Raw genomic sequence first — 20,294 nt, 5'->3', positions numbered from 1 at the left:
GATTGGGATTCCTCCAGTTAGTGAAAATAATACAGTACTTAGATGGCCCAAGAACATTTTTGTTTCATAAAAATAAAAGTCAACAACATTTTAAAATAATACCTCTGGTAAAACTGATTGAAAAAAAACGAATAGTTTCTGTACAGAATTAGCACCTCTATTATTCTTTGAAATATGATTAGCAAACATGGCATAAGTGGTCATGGTTCTTCAAGTGTAAATAAACAAAGGAAGCAAATTCCTTGTTTCCAGGGAAAGTAGACTTCCAGGTTTAGACACTGTTCTTGGAAAGCAGGAAGCCTAGGTTCTGGCCAAAATTAGAAGTCAAAAAAACCCCCACAACCAGTGGCCATGATCAGTATTAAAGTGAAGTTGAATTTCACCATTCTGGGTCTGCTTTTGCTGCCTTTTAAAAGGGGAATCTTTTAAACCCAGTGATATTTATTGATCTAGGTATGTGGGGTATGAAAGTTTCCAAACTTACATTCCAAAGTGTAACGCAACCGCTATATTTCAGAACAAAGAAGTAAAACAGTTGTTGCCTGTTAAATGTAACACCTTTTTCATTTAGGAAACATAATTTGATGCTTCTGCAGAAGTTAATTGTGCAACTAGAACATTACATTTCTATTTCACACCATTTCTTCTTGTCTTGTTTAAAATCACACCCACAGTGACGAGTGTTACGATTTTGATAATTTATCTCTAAGTCAGGGGTCCAAGTAGGCCTCAGGCCAGCAGTGACACTACACACTGACATGTCAAGATTTATTGCTGATGCAAATGTGTGAGCCCACTCTAATGGTCCCGTGTCCACATTACAAGAAATACCATTGTTACTGACAGATGTTTGAGACTCGGCCTCAGTGACTCCAGTTGCAGCCACCCCACACCCTAAACTCACACTAAAGACTACTCTGAGGATCCAGAGCTGCAACAGCATTTCTTTTGACACTTCCCTACTGCAGACATGCTGACCTACACACCTGGTATATCAGCACCTTTCATATGATCTTTAAACGGAAATATAAAGTTCTGCCTTTCTTATCTGCCACCTTTTCTTAGCTTATGAAGGTTTCTGATCTATTCCAAGACATCATTTCTATCTGCTCCTCCTAATGTTCCTAGCTTGGCAATAGGATTGCTTCCAGGTAGTCATAAAATCTGGCTGTCAGTTCTCCTGCCAGCCCAAGGATTTTAACTCAGCACAGCCAGTAGTGGTTCAGATTTTCATTTTTTACATTCTTCAGTAAACCTGTCTCCTGCAGATTTTTGCTTCTAATGTTTGTTTACTTCACAGCTTATAAACAGCTTAAGTCTGATTCACAGTTCCCCTAAGACTGGTTCACACTGGAAGGTAGAGGGAAGTTAAAGTGCCAGAGGCCCTGCAAATAACAGATAATTCAGGCTTTCATTAGAGCATCCTTTGAATCAGAGCTTTCCTGCTCAGCTGTCTGATGAAACAAGATTGTCCTGTAACATAACTTCATACTTAACAACAACATTTCCAAAGGCCTAACAACCCTGCTCCTTGACAGATGATGTTCATTACCACAGCAAAAAATCTCAGTATTGCTTTCATCTAGTAAGTCTTCTACAGCCCCATTTTCTTTCACAGAAATAATGTCTGGGGATAGTTAGAGTACATGCATTAGTGTGATTTATTTTCAGAAAATATATCACTCATTATGGTGATAGCAGCCAGAATAAACCTTCAGAAATATTTTTAGATGTCAGAAATAGGACATATTTTATGGAGAGGAGAAGTGGGAGAGTGGGAGGGAGAATGGATGCTTAAAAACAATAGTCTGCTGTTTCCACTGTGATATAGTTTGTGTTTAATTTTAAACTGGAATTAATAAGAATTAACAGGAATCACTTAATAAGTAAACAGTGTACACATCATTACTGTTCATGTCTTTGTAAGACTTTCCATGCGACTGAGCCTATTTGTGCTGAGGAGGACAGGACTGTAACATAATGATGGTAATTCTTCACTTTCTTTTTGTCTTTGACGTACTTTTCATAAATCTTATGGACTTTGCTGCTGCATTCATTTGATTTTATTCTTGCCATGCTGATAAGTGAGGAAATGAGACCAATAGACGCCCACACTTGAGGGCAGAGCTCTCCCTGAACTGGAGTATTTCCTGCCATAGCCACTCCCGTCTTTATATGTGCCAGTGGAAAACTTCTTCTAAACAAACTTTTGAGTTGTTTTTTTGATGTTGTTTTGTTTTGTTTTAATATATAGTGGCAGTATTTCCATCTTTACCAGGCACTTTACCAGCAAAGAGACATCACATAATTTAAGGGTCTGCTTCAGCTACTGTTCTTTTAAGCAAAACTTCTCACATGTGGTTGACAGGCTATCTTAATCCTTGGTTTGTAGGTATAACCTTCCATCTCAGTTTGTTAAGCCAGCAAGCAGCTTTTGACCTGGTTTCCCTTCTTTGTTGGAGGTAGGCGTTACAGTAACATGATACAGCAACTACATTTTTAAAAACAAAATCCAAGGTCAGATGGCTGTCACCCAAGGTCAGAACGAAAGAGATTCAAATGGTGCTTGACCACCAAGGAAGAAAACCTAAGGGTTAAATGTTCAAATTACACAAACCTTGGCAGGAGGGATTTTATTGTTCTTGTGCTGTTTTCATAGGGAGCACTGAATATTTCTGTGAGAACTGAACTTCTCATATCTTTTAGAGCACATTGCTCGTATTTTTGATAGAGAAATCAGTAGGAATCTTCAGCCACCAAAACCCAAGTTAGCAGTTTATCTTCAATTTGTCTCATTTCTCAGTCTGCAGACTGAACTTTAACACATGCAGTTCAAGAAGAAACAAGACAAGCCAGCAAGGATCTCTTGAGGTCATTGGAGAAAAAACTCTTTGCAAGAAGGTTGCCAAGAAATAAACAACACCAGAAGGCAAGAAGAAGCACAGCTGAGTGCTCTCACAAGCAGCCTACCAGAGCAAGGTATTTAGACCCCAGGAGTCCACACAAATAAAAATTAATTTTAGCTAAGATTTTGCTTAATCTTTGCAGGTAACAAATAACCTGTATAAGGTGCAGAGGCAGTTAAAAATTTTGAGACTAACTAAAGCTGTTTGTTCTACTAGCACAAGTTAGAAAACAAGCAGGCTGAAAACACCAAGCAGTAGAAAGTGTCAAGAGCATGATAAACCAAAGCAAGTTCCTACAAGCACTTGTCAGAAGACAGGGAGCAAGGAGCCTAAAATGAGTTGCTTTGGCCTGGGGAGAGGCAGGGTGAGATACAATGATTCAGTGCTTTTCTTCCAGACACTGTCCCCACAGCTAAGCGGAAACAGTTTGAATCCTGCCCTCCTGTATGATGGATAGTCCCCCAGGAGACAGGATGGCTTGCCTGAGGCCAGGCAGTCTGTGCTACTAAATGGGAAGCAATCTGTTGAATGGGGTGAGAACAAATAGATATAACACTCTTGCTATGAAAAGTGGCAATTGAAATGAGGCATGGGAGAAATCTGCTCAATTTGATATAGTGACTATTCATTACTCTTCACAGAATGGGAAGTAGGGGACACAGGTGGCATAACCAAGATTCAGGTCTAGAAGGAAACAAAAAGCAGCCCTTTGTCCCCTGTGAAGAGAGTGACACCGTGGAACTTGTTGCCACAAGATGGTGAGGCTGCCACCAGAGTTCCAAAAGAGATCAAATCAGTGCAAAGAGAATGGGGCACACTGACCTGGATGCTTCACCTAAACTGGTGATTTGCAGAAGCTAGAAAAACACAGGGAAAAAGTTTGTGGTTTTACTTTCCCCTCGCCCCACCATCATTCCCTGCTACTTTCTGCTGGAGCACATAATTCAGGATACTGACTGAGGAAGTTCTTCCATACAACCCAATAATAACAGGTGCGTCTACCTTATTTACCAACTAAAATCTTCATTAGCTCCCTATACAGGCAGAAATTACTCTGAATATATAAATAACTACAAAACATTGCTGACTGGTTTGCATTACTTGCAGTCTAGTCCCAGGAATGTGGGATCATGGAGAATGTAAGATTATAAGGTCAGGGAAACTGGCATATCTAGAAAGTAGCAGCCAGTAAGAGGATAAAAAGATGCAAAACAACAGAAACGTTAGCATGTGCCATGAACAGCAAATCTCTTTCTGGCTCCAACTAGTGATCAGTTTATGCATGCTGTTTATGCAGTAACTACCACTCCTTGAAATATTAAAGTATCTGATGTAAGTAGAAAAACCATCCTTGTGTGTGAACTATTGCAGCATGTCCAAAATACAACTTTTAGACCAAGAAGCTTTCCCATTGTCTAATGAAATTGATTTCTCCTCATTTTGAGAGGACAAATAAATGTACAATCCAGCTGAAATATTTAATTAAGGTGGTTTTTGTGATTGGTGGGGTTTGGTTTGGGTTGTTTATTTTTTTTTTCTTTTTGAAGGTGTGCAAAGACATTGTTTTAGAACAAATGGAAAGACTGGTCTACAAACCCATGGTAGGCACAAGTGCAGCAGAAATCTTCCATTGCCTCTCACTATAAGGAAAAGGACCCAGAATATTCAAGCTATGAAGCAATATGTGGAATCCACAGATGTGGACAATCCACAGATTTTTACCTGAAGTTGCTTTTGGTTCTAGAAACAAAATGAAGAGTTGGGGTTTTTTTGTTATATTTTATTCACCAGAAAAGATTAAGCATGTTATTTAAAAATGCAGTCTGATAGGCTATTTTGGGAATCTGCCAGTATCTAGTCTCTAAACAAATCTGGTACACTCAAAAGCTTCAAAAGGGTGTTTTTACTCTCAATGCATTCAGTTAGTTAGAGCCCAGGAAGTGCATATCTTAGAGAGAAACGAAGGAAGTAATATCTTTCCAACAGATCCTGACCTGTGTCTACATATTTTCAGGGTATTGTAAGAAGCTGCCCTTACAAAGCCAAATACTGACCTTTTAATCTCCCACAACTTCCCAGGAGGAAAAGGGCTTCTCTCTGCTTTAATAATGGTCAGAGCTGTCACTCTCCCCCGCGAAAGGAGCAAGCACAGCAAAAGAAACATGCAAACATTCTCTGCTTACATGAGTGTCTCATATTTGAATTCCCTGTTCCTGCGATGTCTCCATAAACAAACCCCACAAACCCCTCACAGCAGCAGACACAAGGAGCGGGTCTGGCAGTGTGTGGTTTTGACTTACATATGCTGGGAAGCGTTGGGGTAGAGCTCTGAGAACTGCGGTGCAGAATCCTCGGGGCCATGGGGTGCAGCATGGCTGATGACCATCATTATGGGCCTATGGGGATATATCCTCTTAGACATTCTGAAGTAATTAATGCTCTCATTAGTGATTAGGTCTGTGAAGTAGTCCTGGAACATACGATTAACAAAAAGCAAAAGTTACAAAGTGCATGATTAATTAGATCACATACTATCATGTTATTACGTTATTTTTCAAGTCCTCATTAAAGCTCAGATCAGGAAGTAAAAACATACCATCAAAGAGATGTATGATTTAAGGGAGCATAGAGGAGACTGAGCAGTAATTACTTTCTTAAGCAGGCAATGCCACATAAGTGAGACAGTATTTTGCAAATCAGATACAACAGAAAGTTTTAAGTAAATTTGATTACCAGATTTGGTAAGATAATGCTAAGTAACATTTAAAATGACAGACTGTACTGACAAAGATGTGTTTCTTAAATTTCATTGATAAAACATTTCACAAGGTAATGGCTCCCAAATAACATTGAATCTTAATCTGGTTTTATGTTTACATAAACCTTTGTTGCACACTCTTTGTTCAGACTGTACTTTTGCATATGTACAAAGTGGAAGAGAGCTACAACAGGCAACAGATTGCAAAAAATCTTAATCAAAGAAATTGCAAATGAGAATGCAGGGAGCAGTTGAATTCCTGTGGGCTCTGTTCATTTAATTGTGCAAATTTAAGCAGTGCAGCTGCTGAGATTAAGGTTGTGACTCGCTAATAAACTGGCTTAACCCACAGCTAAGGTGGCAAATGGAAGCCTACAAGGAAAAGGGAGGAAATGGAACTAAGAAAAAAAGATGAAAACTTAAATTAAACCACCTGCCACCTTGGAGTATTCACTGTTGGCCTGGAGGTCTAGCTCGAGCTTCATTGAGAAAGTGCTGAGACAATGTTTGTAATTTCAAGCACTTCCAGGCATGACTAATCTTATGTTGTGGATTCGAGGCCCTGAACAGCTGCAAAAGCAGAGCCTGAGGGACAAGGTCTGTGTCGCATGTCAGTGCTAGGACAAGCCAACCAGCTGTGACCTCCTCGCTCACCCGCTCCCTGTCCCCCTGCCCCTTCCCCTTTCCTGCAGCCCCCTTGGAGCACACACGGCAGCCCTGGCTGCTACAAACCCTGCAAACTTATGGATGAGACAGTGAGTGATCCTTTAGTTTCCAAAATGGATAATGAGTGCAAGGCACCAGGGTTGTGATAATTTCTGGGTTTGAGGCCTGTTTAAGTGAAATGCCTGTATGACTGCTCTCCCAAAGCATCTATTCCTCTCATGTTTTGCTATTCTAGCTACATACACAGGGTGTGTAAGGAATGTATGACTAACCAATATTCTATATTTTCTGGTTTTTTCTCTATAAATATATAATCAGTGTAATGCAATTTCTATGGATGGGAAAATCAGAAACAGGCATCACTAGCTTTCAATAAAAACTCATTACATGGGTCAGAAAGCACAGCTGCAACATCTGTATCATCTTCCTTGAGCTACAATCTGAGGAAATTCCAGATTGCTTTCTGCAGTCTGCGATCTGTGCTCCTAAGCCTTTCCAAGAAACTTCATGGCAGTGGGCAGGTCACCTTGGCATACTTTCCACACTTTGTCAAGAGCACAAACAATCTCTGAACCTTTCCAATGGCTGTGTTCTTGCCCTTATCTATTCTCATAGTCATATCCGGAGTCTGACACCACAGGCGTACAGCCTTTCTTTGGTGTGCACTCTATAATGGAAAACAACATTAACCAAGGTTCTTCTGTGGGTAGTAACTGACAACACTCAGAAAACTTTAAAGTTCAGTAGAGCAGGGGGCACAGTTCTTTTGGGGAAAGGCTTTTATTTACTGTTTGCTTCTGCCACCAAAACATGACTTTCTATCAGGGAGAGGGAGGGAAGAATCACCAGGCTCCACTGAAGAGCCCTGGGAACTTTCTTCTGTTGAGTGATTAATATTCTCACATGGAAATTCATCTGCAATGCCCTGGAGAGAAAATGACATCTCAATTTCATGGTTGTAGTTGGTTAATTAATTAATTATCTGAAAGTTATTTTTATATGGATTAATCATGTGGCATTTATGCGTCTGGAAAATACCTTTGCATAATCAAATCCATGCTTCTCTTTGTTACCATTGCGAGAAATGGTGTAATTATAGAAGCGAGAGTTCTTCACTAATCCAACCCACTCTCTCCACCCAGGAGGGATGTAGCTGCCATTGTATTCATTGAGGTATTTCCCAAAAAAAGCTGTGAAGTAAATAAAAAAAAGAACACACATGCATGAGGCTTTGCAATCCAAGTCTTTTAGTCTTTGAGTCAAAAGAATGTATGAATGAAACAAGAATGTGTTAGAATGAGTCAGAGTTGCTTTACCAAAAATCTTCCTTTTATAGCTTAGAGAGTTTTGAAATTAAAATAAGTTATTTCCAGAGTTTTATGGGAGTTGAAAGCCTTTGTGACTCTATGTTTTTTTCTTAATCTTTTGGAATCTAGTGTTCATGTGAAATATTTTCAGGGTTTTTTTTTAGAAAGAGTATGTTCCTCTTGGTTTCCACTTGAATATGAAATAAAAGATCAGTGCCCAGAGGAAACATCTGAGAAACACCTAGTGGTTTTAAGCAAGTCCTGTGATGTTTTGGAGCTTGGCTTCTGACTTTTGAAAGTTCAGGCTTGCTATCCTGCCTACATTTGCTGGTTTGATAAAAGGTCTGAGAAGTACAGATCTCCATCCCATTAGGACATATTCAGGTAGAGCAAGAAGGAATCCCCACCCTGCTTGGCTGCCACATCTTCTCTAAGGCAAAACTTGCCAAAAAGAGACAAAGGGTGGGAGGTCCATCTCCTCTACCTGGCCTGCCAAACTTCATGCATGTTTTTCCATCAGCTCAAGGTGACAAGTAAGAACTCACTCAGACTGAAAATTTCAGCCTTTACCAAAGGTTTATAGGTGCTCCTGCCAATTCCTCTGGAAGGAAGTAGGAAGAAAAGCAGTCTCACAATGCAGCAGGCTCCCAGCTATCTGGGAGTTGTGGATTGCCTATGGCAAAGATACACAGACACCAGAAGCCAGCCAGCTGGCCTTGGAAAGGAGCATTAATGCTGGCATGGCACCCTGGCAAAGGCAGCCACATTGCTTCTAGGGAGGGAGGGGTGTGGGAGATCTTTAGCTGCTTGTATATGGTCTGTGACCTGGATAGAATAGTCAGTTTGGATGGCTCTATCCTGCTTTTCCACTGCCTGGGAAGCAGTGACAAAACACTTGATTAGGTCTGCAATGTGGGTTTTTTGGGATTTATTACATCCAGTTAAGTCCCAGCAAGTTAATGGGGAGTCTCAGTCTCTTCACTGTTTTCCTTTTTAGTTTTCTTCAGATTCACAAGACCCTGGATGGTCACCTGTGCCAGTAGTTCTGCTGCCTGTGTCCCCAGCAGTCTACACACAGGTACCCCTGGTGCTCACAAAATCAGACACCACTGAAGAGGAGAGAATGACAGAAACCTCTCCCTTTCCAGGGACAGAGCTCTTCTGGGTGATAGCTGTCCCCCTCCCTGCTCCCCTCACAGTGCCCAGCCCCTGCCCTAGCTGCCAGCCTCAACCCAGCAGTCAGGCCTGTCTGCAAAAAGCTGCTGTCCAGAGATGCTGTCCCTCAGTTGGGCAGTGGGACATACCTTGGATCCCTGTACTTGTTTCCTACTAGGAAATGAAGTCACATTGGAAAACCTCACATCCAACCTAGACACATTCAATCTAACCAAAAAAGCACATTTGTGGAAGGGCTCAAATAATTCAGATCTGATTGATGTGGGCATGGTGAACTTCTTGGGAAAACTGGTAGAAAAATCAAAGTGTTCATAATTAAGACTTGTCTGAGGCAACATAAATATGATGCAATTCAGTCAGGGAGCTGCCAAATGTCACTAACCAGAGATTACAGTCATATATAGTGTTACTTTCCTATACCACATGGAATGTGACATATAAACAAGTCCTACAGACACTAGACCAGGCTTCCAGCTCTTCTTCCCACAGCCACCAAGAAAGCAATCCAACCTGTCTCCTTTTTTATCCTCAGGCCTACCAGAAATCAAGAACTGTGAGGTGAAGAGGGTGATAGTGGGCAGGGAATACATGGCCAGCACTGTTGTCTCCCGGAATGGAAACCATAGCTCTCATCTAAGGCAGCCAAACTGGTTTAAACTCTCAGTTAGATGTCATGGGAAAGTGTATGGGTAAAGGCTGAAATACTGTGAGAAGGGAAGCCAGGGAAAGAGGAGAAGGGGAAGAGAAGTCAGAGAGAGACAACAGTGAAGAAAACTATGGGAGAGTGATGTAACTGAGAGAGAAGAAGCATTGTTGAGCCAAGCAAAACCAAGGATGGTCTGTGGTTACAGGGGAAATATGAGGTCAGCCCCTCTGAGTGTCATCCCAGGTCTAACAGCAGCTGCCTGATTTTGGGGAACCTCTGCATGCTGTGCTGATCACTAAAGGGCTCTACTGACAACCTGCCTCTCACAAACATCAGCGGCTTTCAAACTGAAATGGAAGTTATAACAATTTACCATATAGGATGGTTTGACTGCCCCATCTATTATTAAGATTGACTCACTCGGAGACTCTGCTATTTACAGTCTTGCCAAACTTCAATCATTAGTGGTGATAGTTTCCATGCTATCTGACTCAGGCTGTATTTTGCTCTATGGAACCTTTTAGCCAAACAGTTCAGTAATTTCCAAGAAAAAGACTATGGAAAAGAAATGGGTTCACCCATTTAAAAATAATAGACAAATTTTTCTCTAAGGAGTTCTAGTGTCTGTAGGTTTTGATGTAGGGCCTTTGTAAATAACAGAGGTAGCTATGCCTCAAAATGACCAAGCTCAGAAAAACTGTAGCACACAGATGATTACTCCAGCTTCTCACTTTAACGTCACAATGGAGTGTTCCTTTACAGACCAGGGAATTTTCACAGAATTTTTGACATTAAAACAAAAAGCCATCAGCTTCTCTCACTCCTTCTCTACTCTCTCTTTTGATATTCATTACCTGAGAGAAAACCACCAGCATAAAATGAAGAGATGAAATGACCTGGGGCATCAATACGAGAATAGATAACTGAATTTGGAAAAGAAAGGATGGCTTGGAGCTGGGGAGGGCCAAATCATCTTGGAATTTCCTTCCTTTAGATTACTTAGTTTTCTAACTTTAATAATGCATTGTTAGATACCTTTTGGCCCCCTGAACCCCCTATTTCAGTGCACGTTATGAGACTTCAGACTGACAGCCTGAACCATTCACCTTTGCATTGGCAATGATTTAGTATTTTATCATAAAAATAATCTCAGTGCTGTTAAGTTTTAAGCAGCTCCCTGAGTGACAGCTTGCAGAAATAGATGCTTACCCTTGTTGCTGTGTAAGGCAGTTCCCATGTCAAACGTGTAGCAAAGCCCTGAATACTAGTAGAAGAAACAGTGGCTGTGATAATGGATCATATTTGCCAAAATACTTTAACCAAAAATGGTTTGTTGGTCAAAAGCCCAAGAGGATATGAGCAAATAGACGGATGAAGGGAAAAGCCAGGCTTTTACTGAAATACAAGCATTCAAGTCCCTGCACCGTGTGGTTTTTTGAGTACTACTGAGAATAGGATAGGGCAAGTGAGTCAGAACTGGGGCCCAGCACCAGCAGTTAATGTCTGGCTCTTCAGGCTCTGAGTGAAGACAAGTGCCAGAGTAAAGGGAAAGCACAGGAGTGTCCATGGGACCAAATAACAACCAGCAAGTAATCACAATGGGTGTCCCATTTGTTTTTTGTTTAACCAGAGGACTGTTAACAAAAAAGCACTATGGAATATGTCACAGAATTGCCCAGGAACTGACACTGTGATGTGCAGATGTCTTTGCTGGGTCTTCACATGCTTGGCTTGTAGAGTCAACCCCCGTCTTTAACTTAGCTGTAGCCCAACACTTTCTGAATTGCCCAAGTCTGAGAACCGACTGGGAAGCCTCATCTTTAGAAGCCGCTTGTACTCAGCAGTTGGAGGGTTTAGGAAGCCATTTCTGCTTGTAATTAGTAAAATGGAGATTATGACTCAAGGGGTAAAAGCCTCATTAAAAAGTAAGGCCATTTCAAGGGACATCTTTTCATTATTATGTGTAATGGCCCCCATAGGGATAACAGGAAAGATAAATGCTTACTTTTGCATTTTAATAAGACAATTTTTATCTGCATTCTGGCAGTTTTGCTAACTGTTCCCAGGACACATTGTTATTTTTTAATCACATGTAGTGTAGTTTAGTATATCAGAATAATGGTATTCTGTATTAGCATGTTCAATTATGTTTATGCAAACAACAACACGTGGCATGGTGAACAGTTATACAGACATCTATGTGTCTCTGGAGAGGCTGCAGAATATACATGCCTGGTACCTGACATGAACAGATGCCTTAAGACAGGGTTTTGTTTTCCCTTTTACAATGAGCTAATGATTTCTGTACTGGACTGAGAGGTCCAGGGGGTTGCAATGGGTGCAAGACAAATATCATTTGATCCAGGGGATCTCTAATATTTAACAGCTGAGTGTGATTCAAATTCTCATAATTCCCAAGACTTCTTTTCCCTGCATGTTTTACAAGCAATTATGACATGTTTACAGTATTACACAATAGAGTTAGTCCTCTAACTCCTGTCAGCATTAGTGGATTAGTGTACAGGTGAACTGGGCTACATCTACCAGTGAGACATCTCTGCACTTCCACAGATCAAAGGACGTATATTATGTTCTACACCCTTATTATTTGTTGAGGCTTATGGGAACATTTCCGAGTTAAAACAAACGCAAACTTTTAAAAAGTCAAGCTGCAGAAAGGTTTAGTCACCATGACCCAGACAAGAGCTTTAAGTAGACAGCCCACTTCCTTTAACAAAGTCAGGAAACCATTTACAGGAGTTGCAAAGCACTGTTTATATGACATTTCAGGACTCAAACACAGTGATTCTATACTTCTGTGGACAGAACCCAACATAACTTGAGCTTCTGAATCATTCCAGTCAATTCCTCCTCGCTTTCTTCCCATTACGCAAGCCATAGATTCAAACCCGAGAAGTTTGATTTTTCCCTTCTGTTGAAAAATTGCAGAGGATTAGTGTATCACAGCATTGCAGTGTAGAAAGCCAGCTCAGTATGCCAGCACGCCTAGGAAATTAAATAAGCATTGTCCCAAAAAATATGGTGAGGAAACTGAGGCACCAGGAGGTTAACCTTGAGCTAGACCTAAGTCACGCAGGAAGCCTGTGACATTGCCAAGAATATAATTCAGATTTCACAGCTCCCAGTCTTGTAACTTAAACACAGTAGAAAACCTCAGGTTTTCTACATTTTCTCCAGCTTTGTGGGTCTTTCCCAGTCGCTGCCAGGTTTACCATTGCAACCAAAAAGATCATTAAAGATTTTATAACTCAGCAGTTGCAAAAGGCATTAGCCTATAACTTGATATAGCAATTGTTAGCCTGGGTGATGTCTTTAACAAAGCCTGTATTATGGGCCAAGCTGGTAGCACTTTCCAACATTGATGTTGTCTGACACTTCTCATTATAAGATCCTGTTTTCAGCTGCTTATAACTCTCTTATACTTGGATTTAAATTTTCCACACTGGATGTCTGCCTCAGGCTGAATTTTTGAAACTTTTTAGCCCAAACAGTAGCCATCTTTGAGAACCACAGTAATGGAAAAGGAATTATGCTTAACATCTGAAAAAAATTATGTGAGATTTCATTTGATAGCACTTCCATGCTCTGCACTGAGAGCAGGAACTCTGTCAAAGGCATGATGGACTTCCTGTCAAGGAGGCATCTATTAGAATCCTTTGAAAAAACCGTGCAATTTTCATGTGCTAGAGATCTGGACACCTCAGGACATTTATTCCCTGTCCACCTGTGAGTGGTGTCAGTAGGTGGGAGAAAGTTGACTGAAATGCAGAGGGCAGGAGGTGACCCGATAAGGACAAGCAGTCTGGGGAACAGCAGGAAATCCAGCAAAGAAGCTAAGGGGGGGGGAGAAGCAGTGGGGGCTTGGGGGCCCAGGACTGGCAATGTCAACCAAGAAATGGGACAATGAGTGCAGAAAGGAGAAAGAAGCTGATTGACAAGGGGGGTGGGAGAAGCAGATCTGCTGATCAGGCTGGAAAAAGAGATCGCTAATGGTAAGCAGTGGGAACAGGACATGTCTGTCAAGAACTGACTGGACCTGAGAGAGGAGGGAGGGCGAGAGGGAGAAAGGGAATGACTTGAGGACAGACAAGCAGGGGAACAAGGCTTAGAGCACAGGCCAAAGTGAGGTCTTGCAGGGCCAGAAAACTGGGATGAGAAAACTGAGGAGTGGACAGTGCACTGCCTAATGGGGTAGGAGTAAGGGAGTCAGAAGTGCTTTTGGTCAGAGTGGAGGACCCAACAATGTCTGAAAGGACTCCTGAATCTCACTGGTACCTGCCTTTCATAAGACATCTGAAAACCTATAGCAGTGTGCCCAGCCCCATGCATGTGATAAAACCCCACTTTGCTTGGTTTCTCAGCAAGTGAGCAGTGGAGTGTGCCGATGGGATATGAGACCCCCCCAGCCTTGCTGATCTGGAAGCCAGCACTGTCTTTGGATAGAACTGGTCTATCTTTTCAAACTGAGGAAATTTCACCCTCCATAAAGTGGTATGTTGTTATGTAGTTAAAGACTATAATTTAGCCATGTGAACAAGAGATGAAACGGTTGCATAGACAATGTTCTACCCAGATTTTCCTAAATGAAGCACTCGAATACATAAACTTGCTAAAAGTCTTTTAGTGTATGGTTTTCTGTGTGATATTTAATAGCATAGAATTCTGCTTTAAGCATAAGTAGGCAGATATGCTGTGGTTTTTGATGAAGTCCTGGACAGAAACCAAAATGTTTCACTTCACATGATGCCATAGAACTAGAAAATCCTGCATGTTATCCTTTTGGCCTTTTTCCTCTTCTACATTTTACTTTTTGTGGACTATGTGCATACATTCAGCATATTTCACTTTCATTTATACATTTTTTTCATTGTCAGAAAGTTCAAATTATTCTGAAAAGTGAGACTTTTAAAAATTATTTAAAATATTTACAGATTAAATTATGTTTGATGCTTCCCAGAATATTTCACACCAATTAAGAAAGAATCTGAAAACTCAGAGTTCTCTCTCTCTATTTTCACTTTAGAAATAATCTGAAAACCAGGACTCATTCTCTGCTCACTCATTCCCAGCCCTGTATCATATTGTGCCACTCTCTCTGCTTTGAAAGGGTGCATGAGACAGGATACAAATTAGGTCACTGAAATGATGCAGATTAAAAATAGCATGTGCTGGCAGTGATTTGTACTGCAACGCTGTGAACAGGAAACACACTGGCTTTACCTCTAGAGGAAACTGATTGTCTGCCCACACCTTCAGGAGACATAGCTTTTGCTCGCTTTATGAAAGATTAACATGTCCCTGTGTGTCAGAGGGGAATGGTGCACAGTTTAAATACTCCTTAGCTTTCAGCTTCCTGTCATCTCAGTGTTTTATGAGTTCTTTGTTCACTACACTAAGAAACGTACCCATAAGTGACAGATGTCAATGGACACACTGACGTGTGCTGTTGAACACATTACCCAGTTGTCAACCAAGTGACCATTTCTGTTCATCACTGCACAGAAGTCTGTGACTAATGTCAAAACACACCAGATAGGGGCATCTTGGTGTCACTTCTTGAGCCTGGAGTTTCACAAATGAAGCCATTTAGGAATTAACATTTGAGTTGATTAACTTTGCTATGTTACCATTTTTGTCCCACAAATGACATCAGAACACTTGCATGCATGAATCTTGAATGTTATTCTAGTCAGTTGATACATCTGAGCAAGAAATAAAATACTGGGAAATCATCTTCCCAAAGACAGTTCTAAAAAGTGCAAGCAAACAATTGCCTAATCTGGTGATCCCTGTTCTTTCGGGTGGGATTCCATGAAGGGAGAGACTGGTCCTGTGTTTGGCATTGTGCTGTGAGGCTGTGAGCAGCTGCTGAGCCAAGGAAGAGTCCAGCTCTCATTCTCTCACCTGCACAGTTACACTGGCTGTGCGGGGCTAAGAGGAGTGAGGATTAGAGAGTAGTAGTTCTACAAAGTAACATTAAGCAGAGAGGGTTTAGAATATGTAGGTGTGTTAAGTCAGGGCAAGAATTTTAAGCTTGTACTTGTTTTCATATTTGCAAAGGGATGAAACTTCAGCTGGCAAAAATGTAAAACCCTGCAGAAGGCAAAGTATGATCCATTATTTAAAAAGAAAATGTTTATCTTTTTTATATCTTCTGGATGTTGGCTGCTCTCATGTGATGGCTTTCTCTTCTAAAATACCAAGATTATGCTTGGATGCTGCTCAATTATTAAGATGCAGCACAATTCCCCTTTTCTATTAAGGATGCCAAGGTTGCACTTCTGGGGTTTTCTTTTGTCTTTGTGTAGGTGAATGGCAAAGGCAACCAGCAACGGCAAAGGGCACATCTGAGAGGCAAGACTATGTGCTGTAGGACTGGGACAGAGCAGTAGAAGGTAAAGAAATTATGAGACTGAAAGAACAGCAAATGACCTGCCAATACTTTGGAAAGCACCAAACAAAATCTCTAACTCCTGAAGTTAATAAATTTATGAATTAAACTTCTAAATCTAAATAGCTGAAGGAATATCTGGTGATGTTAAAAACTATGAGATCAAAGAAAACTTCTCAAGCTTTTCTCACAATTTCCACAAAATTTGGAAGTAAGAGACCCTTTTTCCTCTCTAGTATGAATGCCTGGATCCTATGTAATTAAAACAAACGTCATCTCTGAAACTCTCCATAGCTGCTTTGTTTTCTCTTTCTACCTATTTACTGTGTACCTTCCCTGCTATGTCCTATAAATTTTTATTTAATATTACCAATTTTGTGAACAATCAAGAAGCTTTGCAGTTGGTTCATTGCTGCATTAACATACAGCTTGTGAATAAGGGAAACTGTAAACATTGAAACATCCTTAATAGCTTTGGAAAATTATAATTAGAAGGAAAAGTGATTTTGGTTTGGCAGTGTTATTTCTGAATATTTTCTGCCCTGCTACTGCTCAGTATGGTTTCTGAATGTTGCCTGCCCTGCTAGAGTCCAGCACAGTCTCTGCCTATGATTTAGCATTGACATACAATCTTCAAAAAGGGATGTTTCCATGAAATGCAACATCACCCTTAGGTCATATCAGAGTAGAAGAATAAAACAGAAAAAAGAAAGAAGAACCCATTCGGTCCCTTGCCAGGTTTTCCCAGTGGGCTCTAATTACAACCACAGTTTATTAGAGCACGTTTCAGACCTCTCTTTAAAGGGCCTGCTGTGCTTGTGTGGAGTCCTCGTGGCTTCAGCAGAACTCCCCTCATAACAGTCTGCCCACATGTGATTAATTGCAATACAGAGGGTTTAGTTAAGGCTGCTGCAGGTTTAGACAATGGATGCTTCATAGATATTGAAAATGATTTGGAGAGAACAGAAGTGAGGACATCATATAAACACTCTCCCACCCCTTTATTTCCACTGACATATAATAATTTGATCCTATGCAAAAAGGGAGAGTTAAATTCTCATAATTTCAGAGTACCAGGTTGGAGATATTGTACATTGTCTCATCCAGATGGGCGCTCTCTGGTCAAGGGCCTTATCAGGACTGTCACCAAACTGTGACTGGCCTGAGTCCTTCACTTCTCTTTCTGTGTTTCAGTTTCCCAATGAGGAGGCTACTGATTTACTGTCGAAACATGTAGAAATTCACAGGGTAAGTATCCATAACATCTGCAACCTCTCTATCCCCAGTTCCCTCATTTTTGCTCCCAATTATTTTTGACTCCCAGGTATTTTTGAGTCACTATAATTTTACTAAACTTTCTAGCTGTGAAGTGTAGATTATTGCTTGGCAAGCAGACTTTGGGTGACTTTTTAATAAGGCAACACTATCCTTGAAAAATGTATTATAAGATCTGCTGTTAATTAAGCTACCACCTCAAAAAATAATTGTGGCTAAATTAGAAGGTAGGATCATCTTACAAGGAGTAAAAAGATCAATCTTTGTAGCCATAGTATTGCAGGATTGAACAATGTACCTCAGTCAGAATTGGAGATTCATGCAGGTACTTTCATTTGTTTCCATTTTCTTTTACTCTTTTCTGCCCTTTGTAAAAACTCACCTATCCTGACAGTTTTAGGACTGATGTTCTCTCTGCCTGCCTTTGAAAAAGCACTTTTTTCCTGTTCCTTTCCTTTTGACCCCTTTTTCCTTTCCATGTAATAGGGTCAAGTCTGCATTTAGTAAGCATCTCCACATGCCTTCATAATAACAAGGCAGTGGAGCAGATATGCTCAAAGTAGTGTTTACCCCCAGAAGGGCAGAGAGGGCTAGTGACAAATCTGTCCAGTTTCTGTGTGAAGCATGTAGTTGTGCAAAGCATAGATGACAAACCAATAAGATACTAATTTTTTAAGAACACTAAAGCCAGGTCCCACATGAAGCACCCATATATCAAGCAGAAAGGATTTCTGACATGTAAGTCATGAGATAAACCTCATTTTAGGTCAAATTCAGCACCTTTTCTAACAGTGATGGTCAATTCTCCCTTCCTTTTCTCCTCCAAAACCTTGATGCTGACCCCTACTCAGGCTTAGCAGTGCTGTACTCAGATGGCAACTTCACTGAGACCAACTTAATAGAGACTGAAGTACTATTCAGCTCATGTCAGAGCCCACACCAGGTCCAAAAAAGTTAAAGATTTGTCTAGTTTTGTTTTTAATACAGGAAGCAGAAGCTCTCCAGAACTAGAGATGCAGAGAGACAGAAGAAAAAAGAGTGAACTGCCTGTGTGGTGAAGAAAGAGGCAGATAAACTTGAGGCATTGGAGGTAGCAGCTTTAAGAGATTTAGGACTAGCAGACAGCATGGAGACATTTGCCAGCTCTATGCTTTGAAAGCAATCCCTTCTTGTGCCTAAACTGCTGATAGAGACAAGTTTCTTTGCTGCCAGTTACATTGTAAGGAAGGCAGCTGGCAGGAGATCTGTGCCTCGTTGCTCTGTGAAGGGGAGTCTTTGTAGCTGAACGACACTTCTGGACAAATTGCACTCTGACGACCTCGCACAACTCCAGTACCTTGCGAAGGGGAAGTCAGGCTGGAGCCTAACATGTCTACAGATTCAATCTTAGGGGATAGGTGATACAGAAATGAATTGGGTTTTACATCAAGCTGAAGCACAGACGAGAGGAATAAGAAGAGTTCTTTGTAGACAGGAAAAGGATCTCCTGACTACGGAAAACCACCAGGAATTTACAAGAAAATGATCAAATCTTATTGGTGCACAGAAGAACAATCCTTCTTAAAGGCATGTTTCTATTCCTTTTCAGAAAATGCAAATGAAATATCGCCCCATGGCAAAGTTTAAATTATACCATTCACCTTGTTTTGCTCCCACGACAGTCCCTCCACTCCTGTGAGGTCTTTGGCACCAGTTCCCAGCCTGGCCCTGACATCTTCTTCCATAACTGCTAGCAGCTGTCCACAAGCAGGCCGTAATACTGACCATAATCACGTCTGGAACTGCCAGTTCAGACCCACAATGCCACTAAAATGCACCTCTTTCACAGTAGGTGCAACTGCCCAACAGCTTATTTCCCACCTGGGACATCCAAATGTGAAAATATGCTGCTTCACTACCAGTGAGTTTCTTTACATGGCTGTTACTGCAGATGTGGAGCAGCAGGCAGTACTACCCTCCCTCTCCGTGACATTCAACCTCTGCCCTGCACAGCCAGTTTGGGACAACAGTTGCTCCTGTTGTGGTTTAACCCCAGCCAGCAACTAAGTACCACTCAGTTGCTCTCTCACTCCCCACCTCCTGCCACAGTGGAATGGGGAGGAGAATAGGAAAGAAGGTAAAATCCACGGACTGAGATAAGAACAGCTTAGCAATTTAAATGAAATATAATAATAATAATAATAATAATAATAATAATAGTAATGGGAGACAACAAAAAGAGAGAGAAATAAACCCCACAAAAAACTCCCAAACTCCCAAGTAATGCTCAATAGAATTGTTCACCACTCATTTACCAATATCCAACCAGTTTCCAAGCAGCACCCCCCAGCCAGCTTTCCCTCAGTTTATGTCCTGAGCATGATGCTGTATGGGATGGAATATCCCATTGGCTGGTTTGGATCAGCTATGACCCCTCCCAAATCCTTGTGCCTCTCCAGCCTTTTTGCTGTCAGGGCATGAGACACTAAAAATTCTTGACTTAATATATGTACTGTTTAGCAACAACTTAAAAATTCCGTGTGTTATCAAGATCATTCTCATGCTAAATCCAAACCACAATACTATAGCATCTACTAGGAAGGAAATAAACTCTATCACAACCAAGAATAGTTTCATTTTAGGCAGTGATTTAAGACCGATTGCTGAATATGTCATCTTCACTTTAAACGAAGAACTGCTGTTGCTTTGTCTCTTACCTGTTCTGTACCCAGTGTTATTGAGATACACAGCAAAGGTACGAGGCTCATGAGTAGCCTGCCATGAGGGAGAAGAGCAGTTTTCGTTGTTGGTGTAAATGTTGTGGTTGTGCACATACTTCCCAGTCAGCATCGAGGACCGCGATGGGCAGCACATCGGGGTGGTTACAAAGGCATTGATGAAAGAGGCCCCTCCATTCTCCATAATCCTCCTGGTTTTATTCATCACTTGCATGGACCCTATAATAAGAGGTACTGATCATCACTGTGCTGCAAAAAATAGTTTGAATATATTGGCTGTTATTATGCTGTGTCTGAACATCAGTGTGCTTCACTCTGCAGCTTTCATAATTTTAGGCAAAAGATCACATTTTTATTATACCAATAAAAATATTTTTCAGGATTCCAGAAAGACTGAATTCTTTTTTGTTCTCAGACTTCAAAATAAAGTT

At 41.0% G+C, this 20,294-nt stretch overlaps 1 protein-coding gene across 16 annotated transcripts in view; it reads right to left on the bottom strand.

The window, feature by feature from the left end:
* The window catches only part of SULF1 (sulfatase 1), a 124,759-nt gene that overhangs the window by 38,065 nt on the left and 66,400 nt on the right, over positions 1–20,294 (bottom strand). For all 16 annotated transcript variants that reach the window (XM_032127193.1, XM_032127259.1, XM_032127226.1 and 13 more), the window contains 3 exons: positions 19,843–20,082; positions 7,369–7,520; positions 5,207–5,376 (listed from right to left, as the gene is read on the bottom strand). In XM_032127193.1, coding sequence (XP_031983084.1) covers positions 5,207–5,376; positions 7,369–7,520; positions 19,843–20,082 — 562 coding nt within the window. The remainder of the gene's footprint in view (positions 1–5,206; positions 5,377–7,368; positions 7,521–19,842; positions 20,083–20,294) is intronic.

Source organism: Corvus moneduloides, chromosome 1, assembly GCF_009650955.1.
Source record: "Corvus moneduloides isolate bCorMon1 chromosome 1, bCorMon1.pri, whole genome shotgun sequence".
In the NCBI taxonomy this organism is placed as follows: domain Eukaryota; kingdom Metazoa; phylum Chordata; class Aves; order Passeriformes; family Corvidae; genus Corvus; species Corvus moneduloides.
Note: the sequence above shows the minus strand (reverse complement) of the source record. Positions and strands in the feature narration are given on the sequence as shown.